Source organism: Lingula anatina, chromosome 4 (assembly GCF_051362555.1).
Source record: "Lingula anatina isolate TDL-2025a chromosome 4, LinAna3.0, whole genome shotgun sequence".
Lineage (NCBI taxonomy): Eukaryota > Metazoa > Brachiopoda > Lingulata > Lingulida > Lingulidae > Lingula > Lingula anatina.
In genome coordinates this window covers 10451727-10465159 of record NC_141770.1, presented here as the reverse complement: position 1 = coordinate 10465159, position 13433 = coordinate 10451727, and the positions used below count along the sequence as shown (strand labels likewise).

The following is a 13433-nucleotide window of genomic DNA, read 5'->3' as shown; positions in this document are numbered from 1 at the left end:
TTTTTGTTGCTCTAAAGTAAATTTTGGGAGGATTTTGATCGTTTGGTATAAACAACGACAATTTAGCCATAGAAGTCTTTGATTCTATCAAAATAAAATGAGGCGTCTTTCTCCTCAAGTACATCTTCTTCCCAAAGATCTCTTTTAAGATTTAAAAATGTATTATTTAATCTATGATGAAACCATCCTTTTAAAATAAGGGAGACATTTTCATGGAATAAGAGAAAAATGAAATGCAGCCCCTCAGCAAGCAATTCTGAGATATTTCCATACCTACTATGAAAACACAAAAATATGTCTGTATAATTGGTCCCCTGCTGAAGCGTTTTTTTTTTTCTTTTTCATTTTTACTTCACTAACAGACGAACATGCGACCTTCCTAAATGCGTTCTCTCCTCAGAAGCGACAGCTAAATATGCTAGTGCGTTCAAAACCCTGACTGACCGTGTCGTAAACTATATAACATATTGCACGATTATTCAACCATGCGCAACCTAGATACCAAGTGTGTAATTGTCACATCGATGTGGAATTTTTCTCTTTCTTTGGCAGGTGGACGCGTTCACATAGGTCAGGGCCTATGCTGGCCTATAGCATGGCTTATTTATAAGGAGGAATGCAGGTTGGATTCTCAAGGCTTTCACGCCAGCTAGTTTGAGACGTCTATCAATGTAAATCGTTGATCATTTTTACGAAATTACAATATATTGTTTAGTTTTAAGATGGAGAATTGAGGGAGGGTTTCTCTGATGAATGAACAAACTAAATAATATACGTAATTATTTTTAAATTCTACAATTTATCATTACCAAAAAAATGTGAACATAAATGTGTGTTTAAATGAAAATATGTAGCTAAAGTCAAGCAAAAAGAGCATTGATACATTTTTCTTGATAGGGACTCACGTTCTTGTGATAACCTTCATATGTCCGCACTTACATTCAATAAATATGTTAATACGAAAATAATCAAATAGAAAACCACATACCTTCCAAGCTCTGTACATGCAACATACCAGACCAGCAATGTCTTCAGTATTTGCCTGAGGCACGAACGCTAAGTGCAATATTATACCAAACATCATATTGTTAATAAAAGTGCATTTCGGTACAAACGTGTTTTGATAATCGCTACCTGAACCGCTCTGGTGATGTAACGCTTACACGGATCTTGCTTAAAACGCATTTCTCTTTTTATGATACTCTTTATGACACTCTTTCTAAAGCATTTACTGGCGTGTGTTAAAGCATCTGCTTGACAAAAATTTTCCTTATTAGAACAAGCACCATGCGCTTTTGTCATACATATTGTTGAAAGAATAATGCACTTAAAACCGTTCATACTACGCCGTGTATTAAATAAGGTGTTTACTTTTTATGGCTATGGCCATTTTGCGGACGGACAATAACACTGGCTCTCTAGATTTTGTAAACGAAAGCCAGTGAACCAACAAAATATCGATAATAATAATACAAGGACGTATGTGCCGTCAAAAAATTTTCTGCTAACAAAAGAATTTAGCATTTAAGTAAAATTAATAATCGCTTATTTCACAGCTTGCAGACGGTGATTTGATATAACAAACTGCTCGAATAATTTTACACGCTCCTTTGTGTACTAGTACATCCACTATGCATGCTATTACACAAATGAGATTATAACATAAAATACCTTAAGGCATTCATACTAATGTACCAACTGACACGAAATGCAAATAATACTCTTGGTCATACACTGACGTTTTGTTTTTGTAACATTTGTATGAAAGTAAAAGAAAAGCAAATGCAAATGATGTAAAATTTTAATGACATGCAAATAGAAAAAAAAAAAAAAAAAAAAAAGTCACCTAACTACCTATTTGATAACTTTTGTAACACGCCATATAAAGATATTCATCATGGATATGCAAGTACCCCTATCACTAGTTCACCTAGTTCCTATTAAATATTAATCATGAATAATCATATGATGCAACATGGTATAATTTATAATTAACTGCCAAAACATTTTATCAAAATGTATGTTTGATATTTTATAAATGGTATTTAATATGAATGAGGAAGTGGCGGCCAAAAATTATCCGCGAGACTGATAATTTGTTGATAATTTTCCTTCATAGCCCAATCTCAATACCACCTTAGCCATGCATTTAAAATGTCTTATCCAAACACCATTTCCATTATTTTTTCAACATATTTACTTTCTCTTGTCCTTTATGAGCCTCCATGCAAAATCCCATACATTAAAAATGTTTTAAACCACATATTAAAGTAATGAAATGGTTATCAATTTCAAAACTCACTACTTTGTTTTGATACAAGAAATATACACCCTCTGCCTTAAAAAAACATCTATAGATCCTCCCAAACGTATTCACCTTCTAACTTTTATCTTTTTTTTCATATATATTTGAAATTCTAATAGAAATGTTACAATTATCCCTTATTATCGTCATAACTTTAAACTGAGATATAATAAAGTCAAATGAAAAAAATGAAATAAAATAATATTATCAATTTCAAACTCACTTTACTTTGATACAAAAATTCACTCCCTTATCTTTGACAATTTTGAACTTTTTTGATAGACTGAAAGCAGCCTTTCATTTGTTTGTTATTTCATTTTCAATTCTGTATAAACAGGTAATGTCTTTCATTAACTTATTCTAAAATTATATTCAAGGGCGATCACGTATTAGAATACTGCTTCTTCTATAGATTAACACCCTGCGTCTGGTTCCATCGGGAACTGACTGAGACATTATCTCAGTGTGAATACGATACAGAGGCAGAGTCAAGCACGCCGAATAAACCAAATCAGATCTGCCGCAGTCCCAGCCAATATCCCCGATGTCGCACATTGTTAAAACTAGCGAACATGATATCCAGCGGCCTTCCACTTTTTGCTGGCATTTATGTCAACTTTCGGCGCGTCTATTTTTGCAATATGAACCTTTTTAATGGTTATTTTGAGAAGGGTGTGATCAGAGCTGATACGGCACACCTTGGTCTCACCGTGTCTGGGCGCTTAAGAGGCGGAGTAACTGGTACTGCTTGGCGGAGCGTCCGGGGTGCGCGAGGTCTTTTTACAACGGGGCACGTCGAGGCGGTTACGCAACCTTTCCGTACCGGGTGCCGCTTCGCCTTTCTCCTTGCCCACTGCCAAAAGAAGTCAACACACAGGTCACGGCCGGTGTCAATTTGGAGTTTGTTCATCTCGATTCTCATGTTGACATAGATTGTGCTTTTTACAGTTCAGTAAGTCGCACGAGACCATCCGGTCAAGCAGGTTAATTTTACGGACGCGTTCTGGCGTAAACAGAAGGGGCGGTGCTTTCGGACTGTGACAAAAGTCAACATTGGGGTGTTGTAAAATACGACGATTTTGACACGCGCACCCTGCACTGAAATACGATGCGCACTGAATTTGGATTCAAAATGAAATTTTAGAGTCAAAAGATGAAACGTGTATGAGAAAATGCGGCACAAGTAATATAACCCCGATTATACGTGTTATGGTTCAAGCATTTCCATTTAAACTTCAAGATTGTAAATAATAAACGCGTTTTACTCAATTTTTAAAATGTGACTTCATCGGACATACAGTGTACCTGTTCACGCTTTAAATTGCAGCTATTAGAAGCAACTTATAAAACCGGGAACCCTACCATTCTACACATTTGAAACGAAAATTAGAATATACATGTATATCCGCGATTTCTGACTGATCATTTCATAACACACACACACACACACACACAAAATATACAGAGAGATATCATTTCATTAAAAAAACATTCAGAACTTCAACTTCATATCATAAAAAAAAGTAAGCTGATATAAATGTCTGAAAACTGGATTGAAGTCTTTGAAATACAACTTCATTTCACATAAAAAGGCGTCCGGAACCAATGCTAAAATTTTGATAGATCACTGATCAAGATACAACGAACAACAGTTAGCCATCAAGCTTATTTTGCCAAATCAAATTAAAGACAAAGTTACATGCAATAATGATTCGTTTAATTATTGAAATTTGCTTCGGCATCACAAAACGGAGAAAAAAGGCAGACGACAGACGGCTATCTAATATCACGTGTTTTGAACACGAACAATGGAGATCAACCAATCTGATTCGCCCAATTTTTAATTTGGAGACTACTTAAAAAATAGGCGATCGATTTTCATATCAAGTTCATGCATAAATACCTACTTTTACAAATCCACATCACGAAACCGATCCTGATGGGTGATCTTGTATAACATTTAAAGATAAGAAGTTCCAGAAAAGTGAAAAATTGGCCGTTCCGTTTTATGTCATTTGTCCTTGCTCGTAAGCCGTGTTAGCAAATTTTAAGGTTTCGGGTCTCCTTTGTGAAATTGTAACGATCACGTTTCAGAGATTTTCCAAATAAGTCCCAATTAAAAGTCCAAGGCACATATCTAATCCGTTCTAATATTACATTTTATTTCTGTTTACATACAAATGTGCTATATACAAAGTGAAACCTGGGAATTTACTGAACAAGAAAAAAATGGCATCTGAATTTCTGTTAAAAGGAATTCTTATATATGAAGCGCTGTTGATTTTTTCCACAAATCGTTTGAAGAATAAATAACTTCAGAAAATTTAGCTTATTTCTTTAAACTATAATTTAAAAATACAATTCCACTGCTTCTGGTCACAAAATCTTATAGAGAGAAGTGAGGGCAATTCATGAGCATAACACATCTTTTTAACCTTTACAATGAAGAAGTTAAAGACAGCAAGACTCAAACCCTCCTTTGAACCGAGTTACAGATTTTTGTGGAAATGGCAGATGAGCATATTGATAATTAAAGGCCAATAATCTATGAAACTTGGGATGTATACCTCCCAACTTCCTTCCTGAAATATTGCTAAAAAAATGCTTCATTTTGGCCTTTACTTTCTTACTTCATTTCTGGATGGAGGTATCAATAAGGTGGAATCTTTAATATGCCTAACTTAGGTACAAGGGAAAATTTAGTTGGTGGTTTGTGAAAGGAAGTGACTAGAATAGAAGAACTCCTTTTGAAATTAACCTGCTAATCACCATATCAATTTTAATACAAAGGCAAGTTTATGAGATAAAAGTGACAAAAATATATCATTAAAAATTGTAGACTCTACTGAGTTGTCCAGCAAGGCTTCAAATGCTTTTCAATAGCCAGGGCATCAGCAGCAGTTAAAATATAATTACACCAGATTCCTTACCAGTTTTTTTTCTATTCTAAAACTTTACATAAATTAGTCCTCAAAGCATTATGTACAAAAACACTGTGGTAATCAGACCTCAGTTGACTGGTCATGACCTGACACTGACATCTGTACAAGTTTTTAAGAACATAGGCATATCTTCCTAAACATCACTAGTGTCTCAAGGCTGCTAACCTGAAATGGAATAAAATATGCTTAATTTTTATTGCACAGGAAATTTATTTTATCTGCATTACAGTTATGTGCAAGTTATATTCACCGTCTCTTGAAAGGTGCCTGCAAACCTGAGATAGGCATTTATATATTTAGATTTTGGCTTTATTTATGTGTTGTTTTTTTCTCTTTGTGCCAAAATAACACATTTCATCTATTATGTGTTACATTAAGTGTGTGTTATCACACAATCAGTAGACTATTAACACATTTCAGCCAACTGGTCACAAGACTGGTATGCTCAGAAAATTACCAGTCTGAATCAAAATTAGAGGTATCCTAACCAGAAATTTCCCCTAATTAAAAATCAAAATTTCCTTAAAATGTATGCATTTTTTTCCTTTCTAATTAATTTTCTATATCTAATAAAATTATTTAGCTCTAAAAGATGGCCTGCAGAAGAAATAACTGACATCAGGTGCTTTTATTTGAAGGGGTTTATCACTTTAAAGTCAGAATTGGGAAAGATAAGTATTTTTGCAAGATATGTAAACATAGAAAATATTACTTATGGACATTTTCAATTGCAGATGGTATACCTTTATCTTCCCAACCCCCCCCCCCCCCCAAAAAAAATATATATAATATAATATGTATAATAATTTAAAATAACCACTTATCAAAAATGTCCATAAATCCAATCTTCACTTTGAAGAAAAAAAATCTTTTTAACTAGTCCGATGCCAAATTTACATAAAAATCATCTCTAGTCAGTGGTTCTACTAGCATATATCACAGACCACACAATTACAAGGTTAATGCAACAACGGAGACAACACCCACCTCCTAGACAGCTGGTCTTCTTTATTCGACTCTGTGGTAGCCGTAGAAGCTAACGAGGACTGACCAGGTTGTAGATCCCGAATCTGGTCCATTATTTCTAACCCGTTCTCCTCGGCCACCTGTTTCATCAAGTCCTCCACCTGGTCCTGGGGTGTGGACAGGGTGGTGGCAGCACTCATGGACTCATCCACAGTCTGGAAGGAGGAAAATGTGAGAGAAAATACAGATCTTTTAAAGGGATTTTATAACTGATATTTTACGACGAAAAATTTTTCACAATTATTAAGGACTTGATGAACTAACATTTTAATTTCTAATGTTTTCAAATCAATTTCTTCTAATCAATTTTTCTCTTATCTGTTTTCTTTCTTTCAGTCTTTTTTTTCTTTTAAGTTCTATATTCAAATTTTAAAGTCTAATGATCATAACTGGATTTTAGACTTTAAATAATAATCAAATAATAATAATAATAATAATAATTATAATAATAATTATTATTATTATTATTATTATTGTTATTATTGTGCTATCCAGCACATAATTTCATCAGTTGTGATATGCATTCAAAAGTTACAAATACAGTTCCCTCAAATGCCAACCTAACTCAAAGAGTTATGACCATGTATTAAATAAATACAGTTATATATTGATACAGAGTCTGAAAGGACACTTTCACCTCAGCTAGAGGCTACAATAACACCTGTGGTCTCTGTATCTGATATGGTGGAAATTTTAAAATAATGGAGAGGTAAAAACTCTTGGGTTGTTTGAACAAACTATCATTGTAGCTTTTGAGATTGTGGTAGCTGTGACAGCCAATGGGGTGTGACAAACCAGCACAATGGGCATTTTCATTCAAATACCCCCTTCACTTCATAAAGTGGATACACACTTCTTAACCAGTTTAGTGGCATTATTGTTCAAATTTTTGAAAGGTCTGATTAAATTATGTCATCATTTTTATATCTACCGATAAATTCAATTAGTGAAATCATATTGCAGAACTTAAAGTGAAAAAAAATTCAACACACTTGCTTACATATTTTTATTCAGTTTTCACTATTAACATCTCCCAAATACATTATGCAGAACTTTAAAATAAATCCACAAAACTGGTTTAAAATGTATTGATGAAAGTTAATGAGACTTCCTTTTTAAAACTTACCTGTGTTCTAACATCTAGGTCTTCAAACTGATTCTCAAATTTGGACATTACTTCTTGAACCTAAGAATAACAACAGCAAGCAAAACTTTGATTCATGCTTAATCTTGGGTAGTGAATATATATTGAATTATTTTATACTAAATATTTTGAAGAGAAAAATCTAATTATCTTTTAAGATTAAAATTAAATTACAAATCTGCAAATTAAAAGATTTTGTTGGTCAAAAAATACATAAATGAAATGTAAATAAAGTTTACTCTGCATGTAATTAAAATCTACAGAAAGGTACTTGTTAACAGGGTGGCAATTTTAAAACTAGTCTTTCAAAACTTCACTGTTATTCTATAGAAGACAGGAAACACTTACTTTCTCTAGGTCCATCGATGCCATTGCTTTGTCTAAGGCTTTTGTAACCCCTTCCATATTTTTGGTCATCTGGAAAGGGAAAGAACAGTTTACATTTTAATTAAAATTAATGCCATGTGCAAAAGTTTTCCCAAAACAGATACAAACTAATAACAACTGTTGGCAAATATTCTAAATAAAACCAACTGCACAAAAGTAATGAAAAAAATCCTTCTCATTTATAAGAGAAGACTGATACAATCAGTTTTCTTTGGGATGGGGCTGCACTCATAGAAGAAAACTCCATTGATAAAATGAGAGATACACTGATTAAAACATATTCTGAACTTTATGAAGAAATGATCACTGAACTCCCAGGATCAATATTGGTGGAACACAGCAATCTGAAACCAAGAGCTAGTAATCTGAAAAACAAAACTGTATTGTCTACAGGGGTAGTCAAACCATAATAATGAGATTATATATTCAAGGCCCAAGTCCAGGTCTTTATTACAATATTTCAAGATTATATTTAGATATTATATCCATTTAGTTGTCTTTTTCTTTGGGGGAGGACTGCACTCTATGGGAGCTCCCTGTTTGAATATGGAAAATAAACACCACTAAGGCATGATTATGTATTGATACAGTCACATTATATAAAATGTGTTGTATAACCTACTTACAGTAATGACCCAAAGCCTCCCAATAGGAAAAATCATCAAATTTCAGATAAAAAATTTTGGAATCATTAAAAAAATACATTTCTATATAATTTGTGGTGCTTTACTGTATGTATAGAACTATATAGTTGCCTGCTTTTCAATTTTGTAGCTACTACTTAATCTTTAGCAAAATGTTCGTTTTAAGGCATTAATTTAAAAAAAATACAGCATATATCTGTAAAATTCACAATTTCTCCAACTGAAAAAATTCAGTCATTACTGTATCTTAAAAGAATACAAACCTGTTGCATTGTGACTGCTGTCTGTATCCGTGAAGCAACCGCATCCACTCTGGCTGCCATTCTGAGATAATTAAGGCCTTCGTTTTTCTTCCTAATAGCATTTTCTGCATATACTTGGGCCACTTCTACATTCCTCTGTGTTAGAGCCTTGTAAAAACAACATAAAATTAGTAACAGCATGATTTTTACATCAACTAAATATACAAAAGCAATAATGAAGATTCCACACTTAAAGAGGAGTGATGCATCCACGATGGCAAATTTATATATAATTTCTATAATAATACAGATACATTTTTGAAGTAGAAAATCACCACTTTATATAGTAAGCTTTATTTGCCTATTTTTAAGTGTATTCCGTTAACAAACCATCCATTCTACTTTAAAGTTTTTCCTTCTATCTTTAATGATATTCTGTCTCCCAGAATACATGAAATACTCTCACACACACGGACACTCACAAACACATATACAGACAGACACATATGAAGACCCACACACATATACAGACACACACACACACACACACACACACACACACATGTGAGCAGTGACTGAGTGACATGCATATCCAAACAAATGCAGCATGTAAAGACATTTGCTGATATGAATTTTAACAGAAACTAGAGTCAAGCCTTCTCATACAGACCTTTTTTACTTTTGCTTTCTGTGAATTTGATTCTTTTTCTGCTTTTTTAGCCATTCTTTCCATCTGTTTTATTGAGAACTAAAATGAAAAATATAGTTGGTCTTGAAAGCAAATGGACATCAATCAGCTGCTGGTTCTTAACTAAAATATTTAACTCTAAGATTCAGAAATGAAATTGGCCCTTTAATAAAAACCTGAAATGCATGCAGTGGCCAGGTATTTGGGGTGAGAAGGTAAACATATAATTGTAATGCCCAGATGATCCGATAAATCAAAGGACTTTCATCTCTACTGACCACATCATATTTGTTCATTAGCTTTCTTAGAAATAATGACAAAAATCATGTACCATAAAATATAATAAAAACTACAAACCTTAAGCTGGAAGAGGGTATCTGAAATTAAAAAAAAAGTTCACACCATTTCATTAACCTTCCTAAGATAACTGCTCTACTTGTACACAGAGATAACTAAACGCCATATATTGTAATAGGGGGCGTCTCGATAGTCCGAAGGTTCATTGGTCCGAAGGTTCATTGGTCCGAAAATTCGTAAATTTTTCATCAGATTTTCAACAAAAAGGTTCATTGGTCCGAAGGTTCATTAGTCCGAAAATTAAAGGTCCATTGGTCCGAAGGTTCATTAGTCCGAAGGTTCGATAGTTCGAAGGTTCATTAGTCCGAAGGTTCGATAGTCCGAAACATTTTAAGATGTTCTTCGATTTTAAGAATTATAATTACAAACGGAATCTAAGGGTGCGTTCCCAACGAAACTATCATTCTACGTAGATTGATCCAACTCCACCAGGATTCTCACTGTATGCAATCAGATTAGCAATCCTGGAGCTGCTAGGGGGTGATTAACTTTCGTGTGAACTCAGCTTCTAGAATCTTTATCATTTCGTTTTGACCGAAACGCACGTGAAAATTATCCATATAGGTCGTATTGTTTCCGTGAACTACTCTTTACAATGTGGGGAAGTTTGGGGATATGCAATGGCTTCCCTTTCCAACTCATGAACACCATACATGTTTCACATGAAATATTGAATAAAGTTTGGAACGCATTAAATGACATTTTCTTACGATGTCTTAAGATACTTTGATTAGAATTCAAATTCTTCTAACCTACACATTACTTAAATTATGTAAAAGTTATAGAATAATTGCATTTCCAAACAAACTATGTTGTTGTTCGCACAGCCCACTCCCCTCCCCTCCCCCCCCCAAAAAAAAAAAAAAAAAAAAAACAGCCGTTCCGCCAGCAGTATTGTATTACTCATAGGGATGAGGATGAATTAAATGGAGTGTAAACTTGGCATATAAACAAAAATTACGAGCATTTACGAAAACAAACTTTTCCCTTACTAGGGCTTTAAACATAAAAATTGTATCAGAATACAGTAATATGCTCAAATATCCACAAATAGTAATACATATTTAATTCCACCCCCTCTTCCCCAGCAATACTGAAGGTGCTGAAACGTTTATAATCTGAAATAGAAATGTGGCAACGCCATATCAACCCGGTGGGCCTATTTATTTATTTATTTATTTATTTATTTATCTATTTATTTATTAAACGTAAAATACAAGTGAGAAGGCAGTTTGAACATGTTGAAATATTCTAAAACAGTTAAACTTCTAATGCTGTCTTTGTAACAATTTCATTTAAACGAAGAAAAACGTACTCTGCAAAAAGTAGATACATTCGTGACTCGTGAGAAAATTACCATTTGATTTTACAAAATAAACCTTTGCAGTTAAATATCGTCAACTTCCAATCCCATGAAAAACATCAAGATCTGTTTTTTTTTTTTTTTTTTTTTTTTTGTAACTAATGTAATATGCTAGTATTGACGTTATTTTTGCCCGTGCAGACCTAACTTTTAAACCCTCTACCAGGGCGACTGATAGATTTTTTACAGATATTCACAGATGTGTCTCTAGATAACTAGGTGGTCATTTTGACAGCCTGTGAGACACCAACAATTTTCGGGGCCCTTTAGCGGGCCCCAGATCCTACTCCAAAGGGGGTCGGGGCTTTGCATCCGCGGACCCCCCTTCAAATAATCTTGGATCAGCCCCTGTACATGTAATTCACTATACACTTATACAGCGGGCCTACATTCGGACTATCGAACCTTCGGACTATCGAACCCTCGGACTAATGAACCTTCGGACCAATGCACCTTCGGACTATCGAACCTTCGGACCAATGAACCTTCAATGCACATTCGGACTATTGAACCTTCGGACCAATGAACCTTCGGACTATTGAACCTTCGGACTATCGCTACGGCCCCATTGTAATAAATAACTTATCAGAACCTGCTCAGGACTAATATCTGTTTAGAACATTACTTCTCAATGACTGGAGATGTCTCTGTCTCAATCTTTCTTATTTTCACACTGCTAGCGATAAATGGATATGTATGTTCTAACCAGCGTATCGCTTAATTTAAACTCTACATTCACTCGTTAATGTGGAACTGTTGCTTACCTTCCATGCTGGGTTTCTTTCCGAACATTTTAATTGTTTAAATTTGTAAGTTTACACGATTATTTGGGTATCAAAACGATTTCCTCATTCGCTGGTGAGTCTTAGTAATCGTGACGTCACACATAGTAAAGGGTCAGTGCTGCCATCTGTTAAAACGGATAATCCTTTCAAATTTTCGTCATAAAGACAAGAAAATAATCTTGAGGAATGAGTATGACCACAGTTCGTCCGTCAAACCTCTATCCTAATACTCAAACAAACAGCGGACAGAGACTGAAGGAAAATTGTTTCAAAACCTTTGTCCTTTCTTGGGAAGCAAGATATCTGTACTTATTTTCCTCAAACTGAAGAGCTGCGCTCAAGCTCAAGACAGCACGGATTAATGATCTTGTAATTTGTTCTCTAATGAAAATACTCTATTTCAACATATTTTATTAAAAAATAGCAATTAAAGGCTTGTTGTTTTTTGCATTATAAATATACTTTTTATCAAAATATGATAATTAAATTTCCAATAGCATTTTATAATGATAAAACGCTAATGATAGCTAACAAATAGCCTACACAAAGAATCACATCCACTTTAATTGTATATCGTTATAAAATATCCGGTATAATGTATAATACTATATTATTTTTCATTTATTTACCATAAATTCTATTATCATATACATAGTACATAGTAGTTAGAGAACATTTCTGCGCACTTTAAAATTATTATTATTAGGCCTATTATTATTATTATTATTATTATTATTATTATTATTATTATTATTATTATTATTATTATTTCAGATGCACCCCACCAGCATTTTTCCAAAATACATGTAATTTCAAAAGGAATGTTTCACAAATATAACATGTTTTACGGTGTTTTAGACAATCGTGGGGCTGGCCTGCGAGTGAACGACCAGTTCCGTTTCCATTCCCCCTGCGGGAAACCACCCAGGGCAGTTCCGATTTCTCAGCTGACATTAACAGCAATGGTTTGAGAAATAAATGATAAGAAGGATATTCAAATATAACAAGTAGACTGTGTTCAGCGGTCTGATAGCAATATACAGCACATTATCTGTATTACACTCCATTTCCATAGATTTTTAGATCGATCTATCCCTGTGGGGAGTCTCACTAGATTACTGTCAGCTTGGCCGGCTTAAGCGTCTGTCCCGCCTACTAAAAGCTGTAAGGGGGTAATTAACTATGGTGTCCGCTCGGCTGACTGCAATTTAGCCTGAACCCCCAGGGAGTTAGGTCGATCTAAAACTTAATCTTTAGATCGATCTAAATCTCTGGGAAAGCACCCTTAGTATCCAAATCGAGGTCTCGTACGGGATTGCTCACATACGTAACAGAATGAGATTGCAATTAAGTATTTTAAGTAAATAACCAAATAAAGAATTTATTTAACATATTAATAAATCTACATAACAGTGTCTTGCATAAGTGGTAAAGTGAAAGCCGTTATTGAACCCTTAGACAATACTATCGCCAACGTGCTTTAAATCCTTTTTACATGTAATTCTATAAAAGTAAACTAGCTGTTTAAGAGAGTCTAAATGGCTCGTATC

General features: G+C 34.1%; 1 protein-coding gene across 1 annotated transcript; it reads right to left on the bottom strand.

Moving 5' to 3' along the window:
* Positions 1-4443: 4443 nt before the first annotated feature.
* LOC106159926 (charged multivesicular body protein 1a-like) lies at positions 4444-12037 on the bottom strand. Its single transcript, XM_013536375.2, has 8 exons — positions 11863-12037; positions 9736-9755; positions 9361-9438; positions 8712-8858; positions 7766-7834; positions 7400-7459; positions 6235-6428; positions 4444-5412 (listed from the first exon to the last, which is right to left on the bottom strand). Exons 1-8 carry the CDS (start codon positions 11888-11890, stop codon positions 5391-5393), a joined length of 618 nt encoding a protein of 205 aa, XP_013391829.1. The 5' UTR covers positions 11891-12037; the 3' UTR covers positions 4444-5390.
* Positions 12038-13433: the final 1396 nt, after the last annotated feature.

What these genes read in the sequence shown, in the direction of transcription:
- LOC106159926 (XM_013536375.2), bottom strand. Translation starts at nt 11,890, where the DNA reads ATGTTCGGAAAGAAACCCAGCATGGAAG. An exon ending in CAGCAGTCACAATGCAACAG is followed by an intron (nt 7,835 to 8,711) that starts GTTTGTATTCTT and finishes TTCCCTTTCCAG; the next exon opens with ATGACCAAAAATATGGAAGG. An exon ending in ACCTAGATGTTAGAACACAG is followed by an intron (nt 6,429 to 7,399) that starts GTAAGTTTTAAA and finishes TCCTCCTTCCAG; the next exon opens with ACTGTGGATGAGTCCATGAG.